General features: G+C 44.2%; 2 protein-coding genes across 3 annotated transcripts; one reads left to right on the plus strand and one right to left on the minus strand.

Moving 5' to 3' along the window:
- Window positions 1-235: 235 nt before the first annotated feature.
- On the minus strand, window positions 236-2881 carry LOC121531242 (protein FAM180A). The gene is made up of 3 exons (XM_041836486.2): window positions 2414-2881; window positions 2063-2142; window positions 236-721 (listed from the first exon to the last, which is right to left on the minus strand). The coding sequence occupies exons 1-3, from the start codon at window positions 2517-2519 to the stop codon at window positions 368-370; spliced, it is 540 nt and encodes a 179-aa protein (XP_041692420.1). The 5' UTR covers window positions 2520-2881; the 3' UTR covers window positions 236-367.
- A 215-nt stretch (window positions 2882-3096) lies between these two features.
- On the plus strand, window positions 3097-16328 carry kbtbd4 (kelch repeat and BTB (POZ) domain containing 4). 2 transcript variants are annotated; one of them, XM_041836761.2, is made up of 9 exons: window positions 3097-3165; window positions 3559-3743; window positions 4027-4181; window positions 4739-4910; window positions 5900-6041; window positions 6206-6312; window positions 6561-7438; window positions 11522-11552; window positions 16131-16328. In XM_041836761.2, the coding sequence occupies exons 2-7, from the start codon at window positions 3585-3587 to the stop codon at window positions 7419-7421; spliced, it is 1596 nt and encodes a 531-aa protein (XP_041692695.2). In that variant the 5' UTR covers window positions 3097-3165; window positions 3559-3584; the 3' UTR covers window positions 7422-7438; window positions 11522-11552; window positions 16131-16328. The 2 variants fall into 2 exon arrangements, with proteins under 2 accessions (XP_041692695.2, XP_041692693.2); XM_041836759.2 differs by lacking the exon at window positions 11522-11552.
- Window positions 16329-18381: the final 2053 nt, after the last annotated feature.

Here is an 18381-nt window from a genome sequence, read left to right on the forward strand (position 1 = left end):
TTTATTTGCAAATTATGGTGGAAAATAAGTATTTGGTCAATAACAAAAGTTTCTCAATACTTTGTTATATACCCTTTGTTGGCAATGACACAGGTCAAACGTTTTCTGTAAGTCTTCACAAGGTTTTCACACACTGTTGCTGGTATTTTGGCCCATTCCTCCATTTTCTTTCCCTCAATTTGTCTGTCATAGTTGACGTGTACCTATGATGAAAATTACAGGCCTCTCTCATCTTTTTAAGTGGGAGAACTTGCACAATTGGTGGCTGACTAAATACTTTTTTCCCCCACTGTATCCTTTTGTATACTGTATTAAAAAAGAGAATTACAAGCTTGGGACCAGGCTAATGAACAGTCTGTATCCTAATCTAAGTGAGTGTTGTGATGGGCTCTGGTCTACGTAGCTCGTTGACTGTAACATTAACCAGACGTATCAGCACCTCTCCCCATTTCTCCTGGTCCTCCTCTCTCTCCTGGAGCTTAGCCTGGTGAGCAGAGTAGACCATGCCCAGGATGAGGCTCTCAAAGCGGGGTTGGGAGAGAGGGAGAGGCCCTCTCTGGTCCTCCAGGTCCTTCACCATCTGCTCCACGGAAGAGAGCGTCTTGGGGATGTTGTCGTTGATGTGAGCCAGGAAAGCCCGTCCCTGCCTCATAGATGCCATCTCCAGGTCCAGCAGGACGATGTTGTTGTCTTTGTCAATCTCCACTCCACCCAACAAGAACTGTATGGAGAGGTAAGAATCTAATGATCAGTCAAGTGTGGGTAGATACACTACATATACAAAAGTATGTGGACACCCCTTCAAATTAGTCGATTCGGCTATTTCAGCCACACCCGTTGCTGACAAGTGTATAAAATCGAGCACACGCCCATGCAATCTCCACAGACACACGTTGGCAGTAGAATGGCCTTACTGAAGAGCTCAGTGACTTTCAACGTGGCACCGTCATAAGATGCCACCTTGCCAACAAGTCAGTTCGTCAAATTTCTGCCCTGCTAGAGCTGCCCCGGTCAACTGTAAGGGCTGTTATTGTGAAGTGGAAACGTCTAGGAACAACAACGGCTCAGCCGCGAAGTGGTCGGCCACACAAGCTCACAGAACGGTTCACCATCTGGCAGTTCGACGGACAAATCTGGGTTTGGCGGATGCCAGGAGAACGCTACCTGCCCCAATGCATAGTGCCAACTGTAAAGTTTGGTGGAGGAGGAGTAATGGTCTGGGGCTGTTTTTCATGGTTCGGGCTAGGCCCCTTAGTTCCAGTGAAGGGAAATCTTAATGCCATAGCATACAATGACATTCTAGACGATTCTGTGCTTCCAACTTGGTGGCAACAGTTTGGGGAAGGCCCTTTCCTGTTTCAGCATGACAATGCCCCCGTGCACAAAGCGAGGTCCATACAGAAATGGTTTGTCGAGATTAGTGTGGAAGAACTTGACTAGCCTGCACAGAGCCCTGACCTCAACCCCATCGAACACCTTTGGGATGAATTGGAACGCCGACTGCGAGCCAGGCCTAATCGCCCAATATCAGTGCTTGACCTCACTAATGCTCTTGTTGCTGAATGGAAGCAAGTCCCCGCAGCAATGTTCCAACATCTAGTGGAAAGCCTTCCCAGAAGAGTGGAGGCTGTTATAGCAGCAAAGGGGGGCCCAACTCCATATTAATGCCCATGATTTTGGATTGAGATGTTCGACAAGCAGGTGTCCACATACTTTTAGTCATGTAGTGTAATAACATATGTACAATAAATAAGTTTAGTAAACAGATGGTGGGGAAAAACAGAAACAAATAATAATAATATGCCATTTAGCAGACGCTTTTATCCAACGTGCATACATTTTTGTGTACGGGTGGTCCCGGGGATCGAACCCACTACTTTGGCGTTACAAGCGCCATGCTCTACCAGCTGAGCTACAGAGGATTACTCAAGAGAAAATACAATATGCTCATATAAATGTAGGCTGGTCCCAGATCTGTTCTTTCTTTCTGACTTTGATGGTAATTGTCAGCAAGACCGCCCAAACTGATCTGGGACCAGGCTAATAGAAGTGTAACTCTAACCTCAAACATCAAGTTTGCATCGCTGATGGATTTGCCCAAGCCCTGGGAAGGAAGACCGCCATGAATGGCACCAGACACATCTGAGAGAGAGAGAGAAAAAGTTGGTATTTTCACTATTCAAATTATTCATGAAAAAATGAATAATGTTACTCTCAGAAACATAGGATTTAAGTTTAACTCAACTTCCACTTAGCACCTGTTGTGGTATTCAATTACATGCAAATGTACATATTGATATTCAATTCAATACAACTTTAACTACTAATCCTTTATCTACTATTGTCATTGCATTGCATTCAAGACACAACATATCCTTAAGTCCAAGTTAGTTTTAAAACAATTATAACTCACCTAAAAGATCTTGAAACCGCAAAGTCGCAACAGTGACCCATATGAGAACTCTTAGTTGAGGTTTTGCCACCATCTCTCTTTTATGACTGTACAACTCTGATTGCATGACGATTTCACAGCCTCCCTCTTTCCTTTGCTCCTCTTAAATAAAAACCCAGTCCGATAGCCACGAGTCTAGGCTAGAATGCCATACATTCTTCCACCTAGGAAAAAAGGCATTAGGGCCAGTTGGCTGATAAGTTTACAGCACTGCTAGTGTTGTTCCATCCTGGTCCTGCTGGGTGTGCAGGATTACGTTCCATCAAGCTAGTAGGCCTACACACCCGATTCAACTATTCAACTACGGTCATCGCTAAGCCTATGATTGGATGTGTAGTAGTTAAACAAAGTTCGGCACACCCTGTGGTCCCCAGGACCAGAATTGGAGACCTGCGTTTTACACAAAAAAAAATAATGAAGTAGACTGTTGTGACATATGTAACTCTGTGTTGTTGTTTTTATCGCACTGCTTTGCTTTATCTTGGCCAGGTCGCAGTTGTAAATGAGAACTTGTTCTCAACTGCCTTCTTACCTGGTTAAATAAAGGTGAAATAAAAAATAATAATAAAAAAACATATCTCCGCCACACGGTGGCAGCACCTATCATTGGCATCAGCATCAGCTGAGCTGGCCAGAAAAAAAACGTTTGTTTACTTCCGGTGAATAGTTCACCGTCTTCCGTATGATGAAATAGATAAGATAGTGGAGTAAAGGTAGGCTGAAAAGGTTTACCAGCTAATAAATGATCTCTTAAACTATAATCTGATACTGATTAAACTGTTTGCCAACTCGGCATGATTGGTGTCAGAATGGTGGCGCTGCAGGGATTGCTAACGTGTGGTTGCTTAGCTAGCTACAGTAACTAACTTTCACTGACAGTCCATGAATGTGCATCATCTATTTGTCAGGTTTCGTAAAACCAAAACAATACATAACGTTAGTCCAGTTAAAACCATTGTGATTTCAGTTTACACAGAAACACGAACCAGCGTGTTTTAAATCTCTACAGATTCGCAAAGTCTGAAGTCTGCTTTTTAGTTTTTTGTCTTAACCGGCAGGGTTTCTAACTATACACACTAACAGTTGTGTTTCTCGATGATTCTCAGGTAGCCTAACCCTGCTAGCTGGTAAGATGGAGTCCAGTGAGGCCGGGGACAGGGCCAGGTCCGGGGGACAGAGTTTAGGAGCAGGCTCCTTGGTGGCAGAGGAGAACTACTTCCTAGGTTACACATTTACAGACCGCTCCCACTCCAGCCGCGTGGTGCAGAGCATCATGGACCTGTGTCTGCAGGTAAGGAATCATAATTAAACCGTTCTCTGATTCCTCGCATCCTATCTCCTCGTCTCCTCAACCTTATTAGACGTGAAGGTTCCCTCCCCTCAGACCTTCTTCTCCAATGGGTTTTGAGGAGGCGGCAAGGGGAGAGGATGGGAGTAATCGAGGAAAGATGAATTATACACGCTCCATTCAGTTGAAATGAAATTCCATTTTAAATCTGTCTCCCAGTGCAGCATTAGTTTCGGGGTTATAATGACATTGACGGTTCCTCCATCTTATACTCCTGTGTGTTCAGGATGGGCTGTTTGCTGACGTGACGGTGATGGTGGAGGGGAGGGATTTTAACCTGCACCGCCTGGTACTGTCAGCCCAGAGCAGCTTCTTTAGATCCATGTTCACATCCAACCTGAGAGAGGCTCACACACGCAGCATCCAACTGAAGGACGTCAGGTAGGAAGTCTAGGTTAGAGAGGTTCAGACAGCGTCCAACTGAAGGACGTCAGGTCAGCGTCCAACTGAAGGACGTCAGGTAGGAAGTCTAGGTTAGAGAGGTTCAGACAGCGTCCAACTGAAGGACGTCAGGTCAGCGTCCAACTGAAGGACGTCAGGTAGGAAGTCTAGGTTAGAGAGGTTCAGACAGCGTCCAACTGAAGGACGTCAGGTAGGAAGTCTAGGTTAGAGAGGTTCAGACAGCGTCCAACTGAAGGACGTCAGGTCAGCGTCCAACTGAAGGACGTCAGGTCAGCGTCCAACTGAAGGACGTCAGGTAGGAAGTCTAGGTTAGAGAGGTTCAGACAGCGTCCAACTGAAGGACGTCAGGTCAGCGTCCAACTGAAGGACGTCAGGTCAGCGTCCAACTGAAGGACGTCAGGTAGGGCTGGTGGTCTCTCATCCCTGGGACCATCGCCTGCCGTTGTGCCCTTGAGCCTGGTACTTAACCCATAAACTGCTCAACGCTCTGTTTCTCGCAAATTGAACAATAAAAGTATATTTTCTATTGTATTCAGCGCGTCAGTCTTCCAGCTGCTAGTAGACTACATCTACCACGGGACAGTGAAGCTGACCGTGGAGGAACTGCAGGACACCTATGAGATGGCTGACATGTACCAGCTGACTGCTCTGTTTGAAGAATGCTCCCGCTTCCTGTCACGCACTGTAGATGTCAAGAACTGCCTACAGGTGAGCTGGGTTTCCATTTCCTGGACCTGATACAGCCAATTGTTGGTGTCCGAAGTAATGAGCGAATGTGTGTCCCCTTTGTGGATAGGATTGACTCGGGTAGAAATGTGAATTCTGTTCGTCAAGGTACTGTATCGGATCTGTGTAGCTGCTGTCAATCGGACCATCTTGTCATCTTGTTATAATAATAATAATAATAATATAATAATAATAATAATATGCCATTTAGCAGACACTTTTATCCAAAGCGACTTACAGTCATGTACGCATACATTTTTACGTATGGGTGGTCCCGGGGATCGAACCCACTACCCTGGCGTTATAAGCGCCGTGCTCTACCAGCGGAGCTACAGAGGACCAAGCGCCGTGCTCTACCAGCTGAGGACCACCATAGTAGCTTTTTGAAGCACTGTCAGTTGATTCTGTTCTTCCTACTGTAGGTGATGTGGCTAGCAGACCGACACAGTGACCAGGAACTATATTCTGTTCTTCCTACTGTAGGTGATGTGGCTAGCAGACCGACACAGTGACCAGGAACTATATTCTGTTCTTCCTACTGTAGGTGATGTGGCTAGCAGACCGACACAGTGACCAGGAACTATATTCTGTTCTTCCTACTGTAGGTGATGTGGCTAGCAGACCGACACAGTGACCAGGAACTATATTCTGTTCTTCCTACTGTAGGTGATGTGGCTAGCAGACCGACACAGTGACCAGGAACTATATTCTGTTCTTCCTACTGTAGGTGATGTGGCTAGCAGACCGACACAGTGACCAGGAACTATATTCTGTTCTTCCTACTGTAGGTGATGTGGCTAGCAGACCGACACAGTGACCAGGAACTATATTCTGTTCTTCCTACTGTAGGTGATGTGGCTAGCAGACCGACACAGTGACCAGGAACTATATTCTGTTCTTCCTACTGTAGGTGATGTGGCTAGCAGACCGACACAGTGACCAGGAACTATATTCTGTTCTTCCTACTGTAGGTGATGTGGCTAGCAGACCGACACAGTGACCAGGAACTATATACTGCAGCCAAACACTGTGCTAAGATCCACCTGGTCCAAATCCACCAGACGGATGAGTTCCTCAACCTGCCACTCTGTCTCCTCATGGACATTATCAAAGGTACATTTACTGATTGCTTGCTTTGATTTTTATAGCACTTCTAGTGCAACGCGCTTTACCTAGTAATGGAGGAAAACTTACCCCCACCACCATATTTATCACCCACCTGGGTAATGCCACGGCAGCCATTTTGTTGGGTCTTTTACCATAATGCTGTTCCCCAGACGGTGTTCCGACGTCTCAGAACCCCACGGTAGCCATCGAATCCTGGATCAACCACAACAAGGTGGAGAGAGAAGAGTTCTCCACTGTTCTCCAGGAGAACCTCAAGGTACAGTGTTCTCATTCTAGATCCCTAAACTCTACGACAGGTCTCTCTCTTGAATATTTCTATCTGATGGGGAGTTTTGGGGGGGGGTTTGAGATGCCCCCGGTTTTGTGGAGGTCATAGCTAAAACAAGTTCAACAACACAAATGTTTTTTCCCCCTAAATAAATAAATCATTCTATAAAAAAAGATATCCAGTTATTCATGTAAGGGATTATTAATTCCCTCACTGTGTCTGGCCTGTCTTTGCAGGAGATTGGGGAGAAGGTGCATATCTACCTTATAGGTAAAGAGGAGACGAGGACCCACTCCCTGGCCGTTTCCCTGCACTGTGACGAGGACGACACCATCAGCGTCAGCGGCCAGAACAGCCTGTGTCACCAGATCACTGCAGCCTGTAAACACGGGCCGGACCTCTACGTGGTGGGGGGGTCCATCCCTCGCCGCATGTGGAAGTGTAACATGCAGACTATGGACTGGGAGCGCTGTGCCCCCCTGCCCCGAGACCGCCTCAGCCACACCATGGTCTCCGTCTCGCTCCAGGACGCCGTCTATAGTCTGGGAGGTAAGACGCTCCAGGACACGCTCTCCAACGCTGTCATTTACTACACGGTGAAGGACAACGTGTGGACGGAGACTAGCCCGCTGGATACGGCGGTGTCTGGGGCGGCGGGGGTTAACCTGGGAGGAACCATCTACGTACTGGGTGGGGAGGAGAACGACATGGACTTCTTCACCAAGCCGTCACGACTCATCCAGTGCTTCGACACGCAGACGCAGAAGTGCCAACTGAAGCATTACGTGCTGCCGTTCGCGGGAGTGATGCACGCCGCCGCCCACATGGACCTGCTCTTCATCGTTGCGGAGGGGGACTCCCTGATCTGTTATAACCCCCTGCTGGAGAGCTTCACCAGGCTGCGCTTCCCCGAGGTGTGGAGCTGTGTGCCGTCCTTCTGGAAGGTGGCCAGCTGTAACGGCTCCATCTACGTGTTCAGAGAGAGGTGTACAAAAGGAGACGCTCACACGTTGAAGTTTAACCCCGCTACGTCAGTGGTGACTGTTATCAAGGGGATTAAGATACTACTGACCAACTGGCAGTTTGTACTGGCCTGAAGTTTAACCCCGCTAAGGTGAGGAATTTGAGAACATACAGAGCATTCGGAAAGTATTCAGACCCCTTCCCTTTTTCCACATTTTCTTACGTTTACAGCCTTATTCTAAAATGGATTAAATAAAATGTATCCTCATCAATCTACACACTATACCCCATAATGACAAAGCAAAAGCAGGTTTTTAGATATTTGTGCTAATTTATTACAAATAAAAAACAGAAATATCTTATTTACATAAGTATTCAGACCCTTTGCTATTAGACTCGAAATTGAGCTCAGGTGCATCCTGTTTCCATTGATCATCCTTGATGTTTCTACAACTTGATTGGAGTCCACCTGTAGTAAATTCAATTGATTGGACATGATTTGGAAAGGCACACACCTGTCTATATAAGGTCAGTGCATGTCAGAGCAAAAACCAAGCCATGAGGTCAAAGGAATTGTCTGTAGAGCTCCAAGACAGGATTGTGTCGAGGCACAGCTCTGGGGAAGGGTACCAAAAAATGTCTGCAGCATTGAAGGTCCCCAAGAACACAGTGGCCTCCATCATTCTTAAATGGAAGAAGTTTGGAACCACCAAGACTCTTCCTAGAGCTGGCCGCCCGGCCAAACTGAGCAATCTGGGGAGAAGGGCCTTGGTCAGGGAGGTGACCAAGAACCCGATGGTCACTCTGACAGAGCTCTAGAGTTCCTCTGTGGAGATGGGAGAACCTTCCAGAAGGACAACCATCTCTGCAGCACTCCACCAATCAGGCCTTTATGGTAGAGTGGTCAGACTGAAGGACTCAGACCATGAGAAACAAGATTCTCTTGTCTGATGAAACCAATATTGAACTCTTTGGCCTGAATGCCAAGCGTCACGTCTGGAGGAAACCTGGCACCATCCCTATGGTGAAGCATGGTGGTGGCAGCATCATGCTGTGGGGATGTTTTTCAGCAGCAGGGACTGGGAGACTAGTCAGGATCGAGGGAAAGATGAACGGAGCAAAGTACAGAGTTCACCTTCCAACAGGACAACGAGCCTAAGCACACAGCCAAGACAACGCAGGAGTGGCTTCGGGACAAGTCTCTGAATGTCCTTGAGTGGCCCAGCCAGAGCCCGGACTTGAACCCGATCGAACATCTCAGGAAAGACCTGAAAATAGCTGTGCAGCGACGCTCCCCATCCAACCTGACAGAGCTTGAGAGGATCTGCAAAGAATAATGGGAGAAACTCCCCAAATACAGGTGTGCCAAGCTTGTAGCGTCATACCCAAGAAGACTCAAGGCTGTAATCGCTGCCAAAGGTGCTTCAACAAAGTACTGAGTAAAGGGTCTGAATACTTATGTAAATGTGATATTTCCGTAATAAATTTGCACAAAAAATAAAATGTGCACAAAATTAAAAAAACATGCTTTTGCTTTGTCATTATGGGGTATTGTGTGTAGATTGATGAGGGGGAAAAAAAACAATTTAATCAATTTTAGAATAAAGCTGTAACGTAACAATGTGGAAAAAGTCGAGGGGTCTGAATACTTTCCGAAGTCATGGTCAAAAGTTTTGAGAATGACACAAGTATTGGTCTTCACAAAGTTCGCTGCTTCAGTGTTATGAGATATTTTTGTCAGATGTTACTATGGTATACTGAAGTATAATTACAAGCATTCCATAAGTGTCAAAGGCTTTTATTGACAATTACATTAAGTTTATGCAAAGAGTCAATATTTGCAGTGTTGACCCTTCTTTTTCAAGACCTCTGCAATCCGCCCTGGCATGCTGTCAATTAACTTCTGGGCCACATCCTGACTGATGGCAGCCCATTCTTGCATAATCAATGCTTGGAGTTTGTCAGAATTTGTGGGTTTTTGTTTGTCCACCCACCTCTTGAGGATCGACCACAAGTTCTCAATGGGATTAAGGTCTGGGGAGTTTCCTGGCCATGGACCCAAAATGTCTATGTTTTGTTCCCCGAGCCACTTAGTTATCACTTTTTCCTTATGGCAAGGTGCTCCATCATGCAGGAAATGGCATTGGTCGTCACCAAACTGTTCTTGGATGGTTGGGAGAAGTTGTTCTCGGAGGATGTGTTGGTACCATTCTTTATTCGTGGCTGTGTTCTTAGGCAAAATTGTGAGTGAGCCCACTCCCTTGGCTGAGAAGCAACCCCACACACGAATGGTCTCAGGATGCTTTACTGTTGGCATGACACAGGACTGATGGTAGCGCTCACCTTGTCTTCTCTGGACAAGCTTTTTTCCAGATGCCCCAAACAATCGGAAAGGAGATTCATCAGAGAAAATGACTTTACCCCAGTCCTCAGCAGTCCAATCCCTGTACCTTTTGCAGAATATCAATCTGTCCCTGATGTTTTTCCTGGAGAGAAGTGGCTTCCTCGCTGCCCTTCTTGACACCAGGCCATCCTCCAAAAGTCTTCGCCTCCCTGTGCATGCAGATGCACTCACACCTGCCTGCTGCCATTCCTGAGCAAGCTCTGCACTGGTGGTGTCCCGATCCCGCAGCTGAATCAACTTTAGGAGACGGTCCTGGCGCTTGCTGGACTTTCTTGGGCACCCTGAAGCCTTCTTCACAACAATTGAACCTCTCTCCTTGAAGTTCTTGATGATCTGATAAATGGTTGGTTTAGCTTCAATCTTACTAGCAGCAATATCCTTGCCTTTGAAGCCTTTTTTGTGCAAAGCAATGATGATGGCACGTGTTTCCTTTCAGGTAACCATGGTTAACAGAGGAAGAACAATGATTTCAAGCACCACCCTCCTTTTAAAGCTTCCAGTCTGTTATTCTAACTCAATCAGCATGACAGAGTGATCTCCAGCCTTGTCCTCGTCAACACTCTCACCTGTGTTAACGAGAGAATCACTGACGTGATGGCAGCTGGTCCTTTTGTGGCAGGGCTGAAATGCAGTGGAAATGTTTTTTTGGGGATTAAGTTAATTTTCATGGCAAAGAGGAACTTTGCAATTAATTGCAATTCATCTGATCACTCTTCGTAACATTCTGGAGTATATGCAAATTGCCATCATCAAAACTGAGGCAGCAGACTTTGTGAAAATTAATATTTGTGTCATTCTCAAAACGTTTGACCACGACTGTAGGCTGTTACATTACATGAACTGAGCACAATATTTTCTTTGTTTTCCCTTCCTCTCTAATTGTCACTGATGCTATGATGATGTCATACTCACTGTTCTAAATCATGTACAACAATAAGTGATGGGATATTTTGAAAACCCCACGATGGGAGAATTCAGAGATATTATTTTCCTGCAATATTCAATTCTTGTGGATGTTGGTTATTGGAGTTAGATTTGTTTCTTTATTCTGTAAGTGTGTCTACCATGATCCATGTGTATATTCAACGAAACTCACATAAAAATATGAACTGTGAATATATTATAAATATTTCGTAAATAAAACCATAATATGTTTAAAAATATATATATTTCACGAATTAAACCATAATCCTCCGTGAATATGTAAAAATATGTAAAAAAAAAAAAAATATACACAAATATTCACCCATATGTCGCAAATACATCCCATGATTTGTAAATATATTCAACATAGATCACAAATGAAACTACAATTTGAACAAATGTAGAAAGATTTGTGAGCATATGTTTGGACATCCCTGACATGTACAACAGGAACGTGCGTTTTGCGTATTCAAAAAGTGCTTGTGGATCTGTATTCTGTGTTTAAAGGACACTATTGCAATCCACAAGTGTGACTTCAGATGAGTCGGCAATCTCTTTGTTTTACGCGTAGAGTTATGACATCACAGCATTGTCATTCGCAATTTCTTGGGAGAACACTTTTTAGCTAGATAAATAACCACTTCATGAAATGTGACTATAATGTTTATTTATTCAACAAATGTTAACCAAATGACTTAAATATAAACGTTACATTCGATCATTGGGGCATGCAACGCCTAGGGTGTTCTATAGACATCACGTCAGCTGTTTAGACAAACAACCAAAGTTAAATTAACTACTTAATTCTGCAATGTGTCAATTATGAGGAACCGCTCAGTTTTAAAATCATGAATTGTTGGATCGGGCTAGCCAGCTAATCTTTTTCAATATGTGAATTGTTTGCAGGACAAAGCACTCTGTCCCGACTTGTGTGGTGGTAAGACATTTTTACATTATCTGATTAAAAACCTTAGAAATCCAGCTTGCTGTTTTCTGTTTCATGTAGGGTTGCTTCCAAGCAATGCCTGGTTTCCAAACCATGCAACAGCATGTTAGCCCCTCCCAATGCTTTGGGACTGTGCTTTGCCTCTTGAGTGTTCTGACTTCTGAGTAATGGTTTACCATTTTATTGTCACTAGAACTCACTACTGTCAACGTGGGGTGAAGTAGCTAGCTACAGTAACTAACCAACAACAATTAGCTAGCTACAGTAACTAACCAACAACAACTAGCTAGCTACAGTAACTAACCAACAACAACTAGCTAGCTACAGTAACTAACCAACAACAACTGGAATGCCACACTCAGCCTTCAAATGCCTTTAGCAGCACTGCAGTCAAGTAAAACAAAAAAACTCACAAATAGCTTCCATATGTCTAAAATAGCTGGACAAGAGGGCATTGAACCCATCATTGTTTTATTGACTACTATTACAGACAAAGCTAAAGGCTATAGCTAGTGTGCCATTATTGATTACATACCCACCCTTCTCTTTTCAATGTAAATATCAAATCAAATCAAATTTTATTTGTCACATGTGCCGAATACAACAGGTGTAGACCTTACCGTGAAATACTTACTTACAAGCCCTTAACCAACAATGCAGTTCAAGAAAGAGTTAAGAAAATATTTACTAAATAAACTAAAGTAAAAAATAAAAAGTTACATAATAAAATAATGTTGTACATGTTGTAGGTAGGGGGGGGGGTCCATGTAAATAGTCCAGGTGGCCATTTGATTAATTGTTCAGCAGTCTTATGGCTTGTGGGTAGAAGCTGTTAAGGAGCCTTTTGGTTCTAGACTTGGCGCTCCGGTACCGCTTGCCGTAGCAGAGAGAACAGTCTATGACTTGGGTGACTAGAGTCTTTGACTATTTTTTGGGCCTTCCTCTGACACCGCCTAGTATATAGGTCCTAAATGGCAGGAAGCTTGGCCCCAGTGATGCACTGGGCCGTACGCACTACCCTCTGTAGCGCCTTATGATCAGATGCCGAGCAGTTGCCATACCAGGCGGTGATGCAACCGGTCAGAATGCTCTCGATGGTGCAGCTGTATAACTTTTTGAGGATTTGGGGACCCATGCCAAATCTTTTCAGTCTCCTGAGGGGGAAAAGGTGTTGTCGTGCCCTCTTCACGACTGTCTTGGTGTGTTTGGACCATGATAGTTTGTTGGTGATATGGACACCAGGAACTTGAAACTCTCGACCCGCTCCACTACAGCCCCGTCAATGTTTATGGGGTCCTGTTCGGCCCTCCTTTTCCTGTAGTCCACGATCAGCTCCTTTGTCTTGATCACGTTGAAGGAGAGGTTGTTATCCTGGCATCACACTGCCAGGTCTCTGACCTCCTCCCTATAGGCTGTCTCATCGTTGTCGGTGATCAGGCCTACCACTGTTGTGTCATCAGCAAACTTAATGATGTTGTTGGAGTCGTGTTTGGCCACGTAGTCGTGGGTGAACAGGGAGTACAGGAGGGGACTGAGCACGCACCCCTGAGGGGCCCCCGTGTTGAGGATCAGCGTGGCAGATGTGTTGTTACCTACCCTTACCACCTGGGGGGCGGCCCATCAGGAAGTCCAGGATCCAGTTGCAGAGGGAGGTGTTTAGTCCTTAGCTTAGTGATGAGCTTTGAGGGCACTATGGTGTTGAACGATGAGCTGTAGTCAATGAATAGCATTCTCACATAGGTGTTCCTCTTGTCCAGGTGGGAAAGGGCAGTGTGGCGTGCGATTGAGATTGCGTCATCTGTGGATCTGTTGCGGCGGTATGCGAATTGGAGTGGGTCTAGGGTTTCTGGGATGATGCTGTTGATGCAGCTTCCCTGTTGAAGTTGTCAGTGATATCAAGAATGTTATAGTGACTTATGGAAACCTGCATCTGTATGTAGACTTCTACTGTAAGTTCACAGCTTATAAACCTGTATCATTTGTCCTTTATCAAACCCTTTATCAAACAAATGTTCGATCCGGGGTCACTCTGAAAAGACTGTTACAAGTTGTCATGACACCAACAAAGTGGATTAGAAAGGTTTACTGAAAGAGGTTGTCGTGCTAAGCAAAGACCTGCTCTCTAGGGTTTGTTTCTGGACCAGACCATTGTTTTACAGCTTGAGTGCCCTGTGTCTGCCTTAAATGATTCAGAATCTTAAAGGGTGGCTGAACTTCCTGATTGAGCCTCGTTTTAGATTTGGTTCATTAAGAAATGCTAGTGGCCATGACTGAATTCAAACATGAGTTGATTTTGGAGTGTGGTTTGATGTGGTTTGATGTGGGTGTCTCGTGTGTGTGTTTGCAGGTGGGAAGAGTTAGCCAAATTCTTTAGCCAATTCACTTCAGCTGGCTGGTGTGCAACCATGGCAAAGTTGGTTTTACTTTGGATAGTCTATCTCCAGGGCTAGTTGGGGACCGTCACTACATTTAATTACACCATGTAAATTAGACAATATTTTCATGTTGCACACCTGTTAGTTCTCTCATTAAATGCTTTCTATATTTGTATATGAATTTCTAAAATGTACAGTGCCTTCGGAAAATATTCAGACCCCTTTACTTTTTCCACATTTTGTTACGTTACAGCCGTATTCTAAAATTGGTTAAATAAAAATAATTCCTCAGCAATCTACACACAATACCCCATAATTACAAAGCGAAGGTGTTTAATCCTGACTCCATGTTCGTCATGTTTGTGATTAACTTTGTTTATCTCATAGTTTACTGAAAAATCCTCATCATAGCCCGCTTGGAGTTTGCCAAAAGGCACCTAAAGGACTCTCAGACCATGAGAAACAGGATTCTCTGGTCTGATGAAACCAAGATTGAACTCTTTGGCCTGAATGCCAAGTGTCCCGTCTGGAGGAAACCAGGCACCGCTCATCACCTGGCCAATACCATCCCTACGGTGAAGCATGGTGGTGGCAGCATCATGCTGTGGAGATGTTTTTCAGTGGCAGGGACTGGGAGACTAGTCAGGATCGAGGCAAAGATGAACAGAGCAAAGTACAGAGATCCTTGATGAAAACCTACTCCAGAGCGCTCAGGACCTCGGACTGGTGTGAAGGTTCACCTTCCAACAGGACAACGACCCTAAGCACACAGCCAAGACAACGCAGTAGTGGCTTCGGGACAAGTCTCTGAATGTCCTTGAGTGGCCCAGCCAGAGCCCGGACTTGAACCCGATCTAACATTACATTTACATTTAAGTCATTTAGCAGACGCTCTTATCCAAAGCGACTTATAAATTGGTGCATTCAACTTAGGATAGCCAGTGGGACAAACACTCTTAAAAAAAAAAAAATTGTGGGTGGGATGGTGGGGATTAGAAGGATTACTGTTATACTATTCCAGGTATTCCTTAAAGAGGTGGGGTTTCAAGTGTCTCTGGAAGGTGGTCAGTGACTCCGCTGTCCTGGCGTCGTGGGGGAGCTTGTTCCACCATTGGGGTGCCAGAGCAGCGAACAGTTTTGACTGGGCTGAGCAGGAACTGTGCTTCCGTAGAGGTAGGGGAGCTAACAGGCCAGAGGTGGATGAACGTAGTGCCCTCGTTTGGGTGTAGGGTCTGTTCAGAGCCTGAAGGTAAGGAGGTGCCGTTCCCCTCACAGCTCCGTAGGCAAGCACCATGGTTTTGTAGTAACATCTCTGGAGATACCTGAAAATAGCAGTGCAACAATGCTCCCCATCCAACCATACAATTTAATAAATGTTAGAATAAGGTTGTAACGTAACAAAATTTGGAAAAGGTCAAGGGGTCTGAATACTTTCTGAAGGCACTCTATTTATATATTTATAGTTGGTTTGAAGTTTTTAAGTCATTGAAATTTGGAGCTATTGGAATTGTAACATTGTCCCATTGTAATTTACTAACTAGCCCCATAGGGATATCCAAAGTGAACACCGATTTACCACAGGCATTACAATTGGGTCGCGTGCAGCTGCACTCTGAAATTATAATTGCTTATGTGCTGCCAGCTGTGGGCAGGATTGAAATGAACTCAACCTTAATTTACGTTGTGACATACTTTGTTACAAAATTATCCTATTTACACGTTGTAGTCAATTTTGGAAGTAGAATAAATGTTTCTGACTCATATCGGTGCCACATAGGCTGTTTTCTAAATGAGAAGTAGGTTTTTAGGGGCAGTTGCTCTTTAACGTTATATTTCTGTCTCAGCCAGAGGAAAATAAGAAGTTGGTAGTATTCCACATGATGGTAATTTGACTGGCATAGGCCAATAATAACATTTACATTTACGTCATTTAGCAGACGACTTACAAATTGGTGCATTCACCTTATAGGCAGTGGGATAACCACTTTACAATGTTTTTTGGGGGGGGGTAAGGGGGGGGGTAGAAGGATTACTTTATCCTATCCCAGGTATTCCTTAAAGAGGTGGGGTTTCAAATGTCTCCGGAAGGTGGTGAGTGACTCCGCTGTCCTGGCGTCGTGAGGGAGCTTGTTCTGTTTATTAACTAACTTGCCACTTTGGTAACATTTTCACTGCTCTCTCTCTCTTATTGAAGTGACCCAAGCAGGAAGCACGTACATTACGTAGCAACGTGTGTCCCTCTGTCTCCATGGTGATCAACCCCAGGTGCTCCTCGACTGCCTCACCAACTGGAAGAGCGTAAGTCGACGACAGTGCTACAACGTGAATTAGTTTTGTAAATTTTTTTTGAACGTTTTGTTGTATATATAAAAAAATAAATAAAAAAAAATAAAGAGAGATTGTGTCTATGTGCATGTCTGTGTGTGTCGCTCCTAAGTGTTGTCATGTGTTTTCTTTATGCGTTGAAGAGGGACGGTACTGTAGCACCATCGTGATCGATCTACTTTCCTAGTTTGTTCGAAATTGCGCCGACCTTTTGATTGTCAGGTGCTGGACCAACACGTCACTGCTCGTCACAGAAATTAGGTCTGCATTTCAAATGGAAACGGCCCTCTGCATTTCAAATGGAAACGGCCGTCTTCGCCACGTATCCAATCAGAGCTCAGACGCTACCTACTGCAGCACACTCCAGGGTTTATATTTTTGTTCAGTATATATAAACGTTTGTATGGGTAGAAAGATAAGAAATTGAAACAGTTTATTATGAAATTTAATGAGTGGACTAGAAAATTGAGAAAATTAAACAGTGAATAATTTTTCTTTAAAAGGTGTGTTTTATAAATGTTGTTTTGTTAGGGTGTTACACACACCAGAGCCAAGTCATTTGTAGTTCATGCTCTGTGTATTTCAATGTCAAGTGTCATTCAATTGTCTTTGGCTATTCTTTGTGATATACCGGACTATCATCTGATAAGACTTAAAACCTGAATCAATCTGCCACAATCTTAATTCAAACTTTTTTCGATATGGAACATTGTCTTTGGCTTCAAAAGACAAATATCACATGAAAACATAATCATATAATTATTCGCCATCAGGAACACTTCATAGTTCCAGGTAGTCATCCATCATTGAGAGGGATTGTGTCAAGAGTGTAAGGTTTATATTTGTAACACATGTTGAAGCTGCAATATGTCACTTTTTGGGTCACCTGACCAAATTCACATAGAAATATGTTATAGAGTTGTCATTCTTATTGAAAGCAAGCATAAGAAGCAGTAGATTTGTTCTATATGTGCTATTTCTATGCTTCCCTGTCTTATAAGTTTTGTTTTTGCATCTACAGCTGAAAATTCTATATCTTGGGTTATGGAAAATATATTTCACAACGGTTCAGATGGTACAATGATTCTCCGCACTCTGGTGCATCTTTTTTAATCAGTTCAGTCACAAACCCATACAAGGCAACATGAAGTGGCTCTGTATTAGGGGTGATGGGCGGCGAGAAACACGCTTGTTCTCCTCTATTTAGATGTTCACTGTGACAAAGGGAAGAGGAGTGCCCCTCGCTGCACTGAAGCCAAGCAACAGAGTCTTATATTTGATGCCAGCAGCCTCAGGAAGTCAGTGGCGGAGTGGTGTGACATAGGAGAACATGGAAAGGTTTAACATTAGATATGCTGCATTCTGGATCAGTTGCAGAGGTAGGGAGCTGGACTAGCAGTTGCAGAGGTAAGGAGCTGGACTAGCAGTTGTAGAGGTAAGGAGCTGGACTAGCAGTTGTAGAGGTAAGGAGCTGGACTAGCAGTTGTAGAGGTAAGGAGCTGGACTAGCAGTTGTAGAGGTAAGGAGCTGGACTAGCAGTTGTAGAGGTAAGGAGCTGGACTAGCAGTTGTAGAGGTAAGGAGCTGGACTAGCAGTTGTAGAGGTAAGGAGCTGGACTAGCAGTTGCAGCAGGGTCCAGAAGCAGCAAGGTTGACTCAATGGACAGCTCTGTGGAAACAGTGGGAATAGAATGACAATATTGAGTTAGATGTCAACTGGCCCACTCACACCACTTGTTACACAGAACAAGACATTTTAAATGTTACTAACCAATATTTAGTAAGTTTATAAGGGCAATTCGACGATAACAGAAATAAACTGAGACTGTTTTTCACTGTAAAATGTATGCCAAACAAAAACCATTGATTTCAAAGTTTAACAAACCATACAACTATGCACAAGGACTACGTTTAATAATTTCCACTGAAAAAATGTAATTGAGTGAAGAACTGTGCAAATGCAAACTTTGGTAACAGAATTACGGTAAAATCTCCGTCAGGTTTTTATGCGACCACGTTTTCCAAAAATATCTGCTCCGGATTAAGATTCAAAGATGTCTGCAGAAAGAATGGGGGGTCAGCTATGATATGACACCTTGATGGTAATTGAACTACAGTAAG

This window comes from Coregonus clupeaformis, chromosome 19, assembly GCF_020615455.1.
Source record: "Coregonus clupeaformis isolate EN_2021a chromosome 19, ASM2061545v1, whole genome shotgun sequence".
In the NCBI taxonomy this organism is placed as follows: Eukaryota; Metazoa; Chordata; class Actinopteri; order Salmoniformes; family Salmonidae; genus Coregonus; species Coregonus clupeaformis.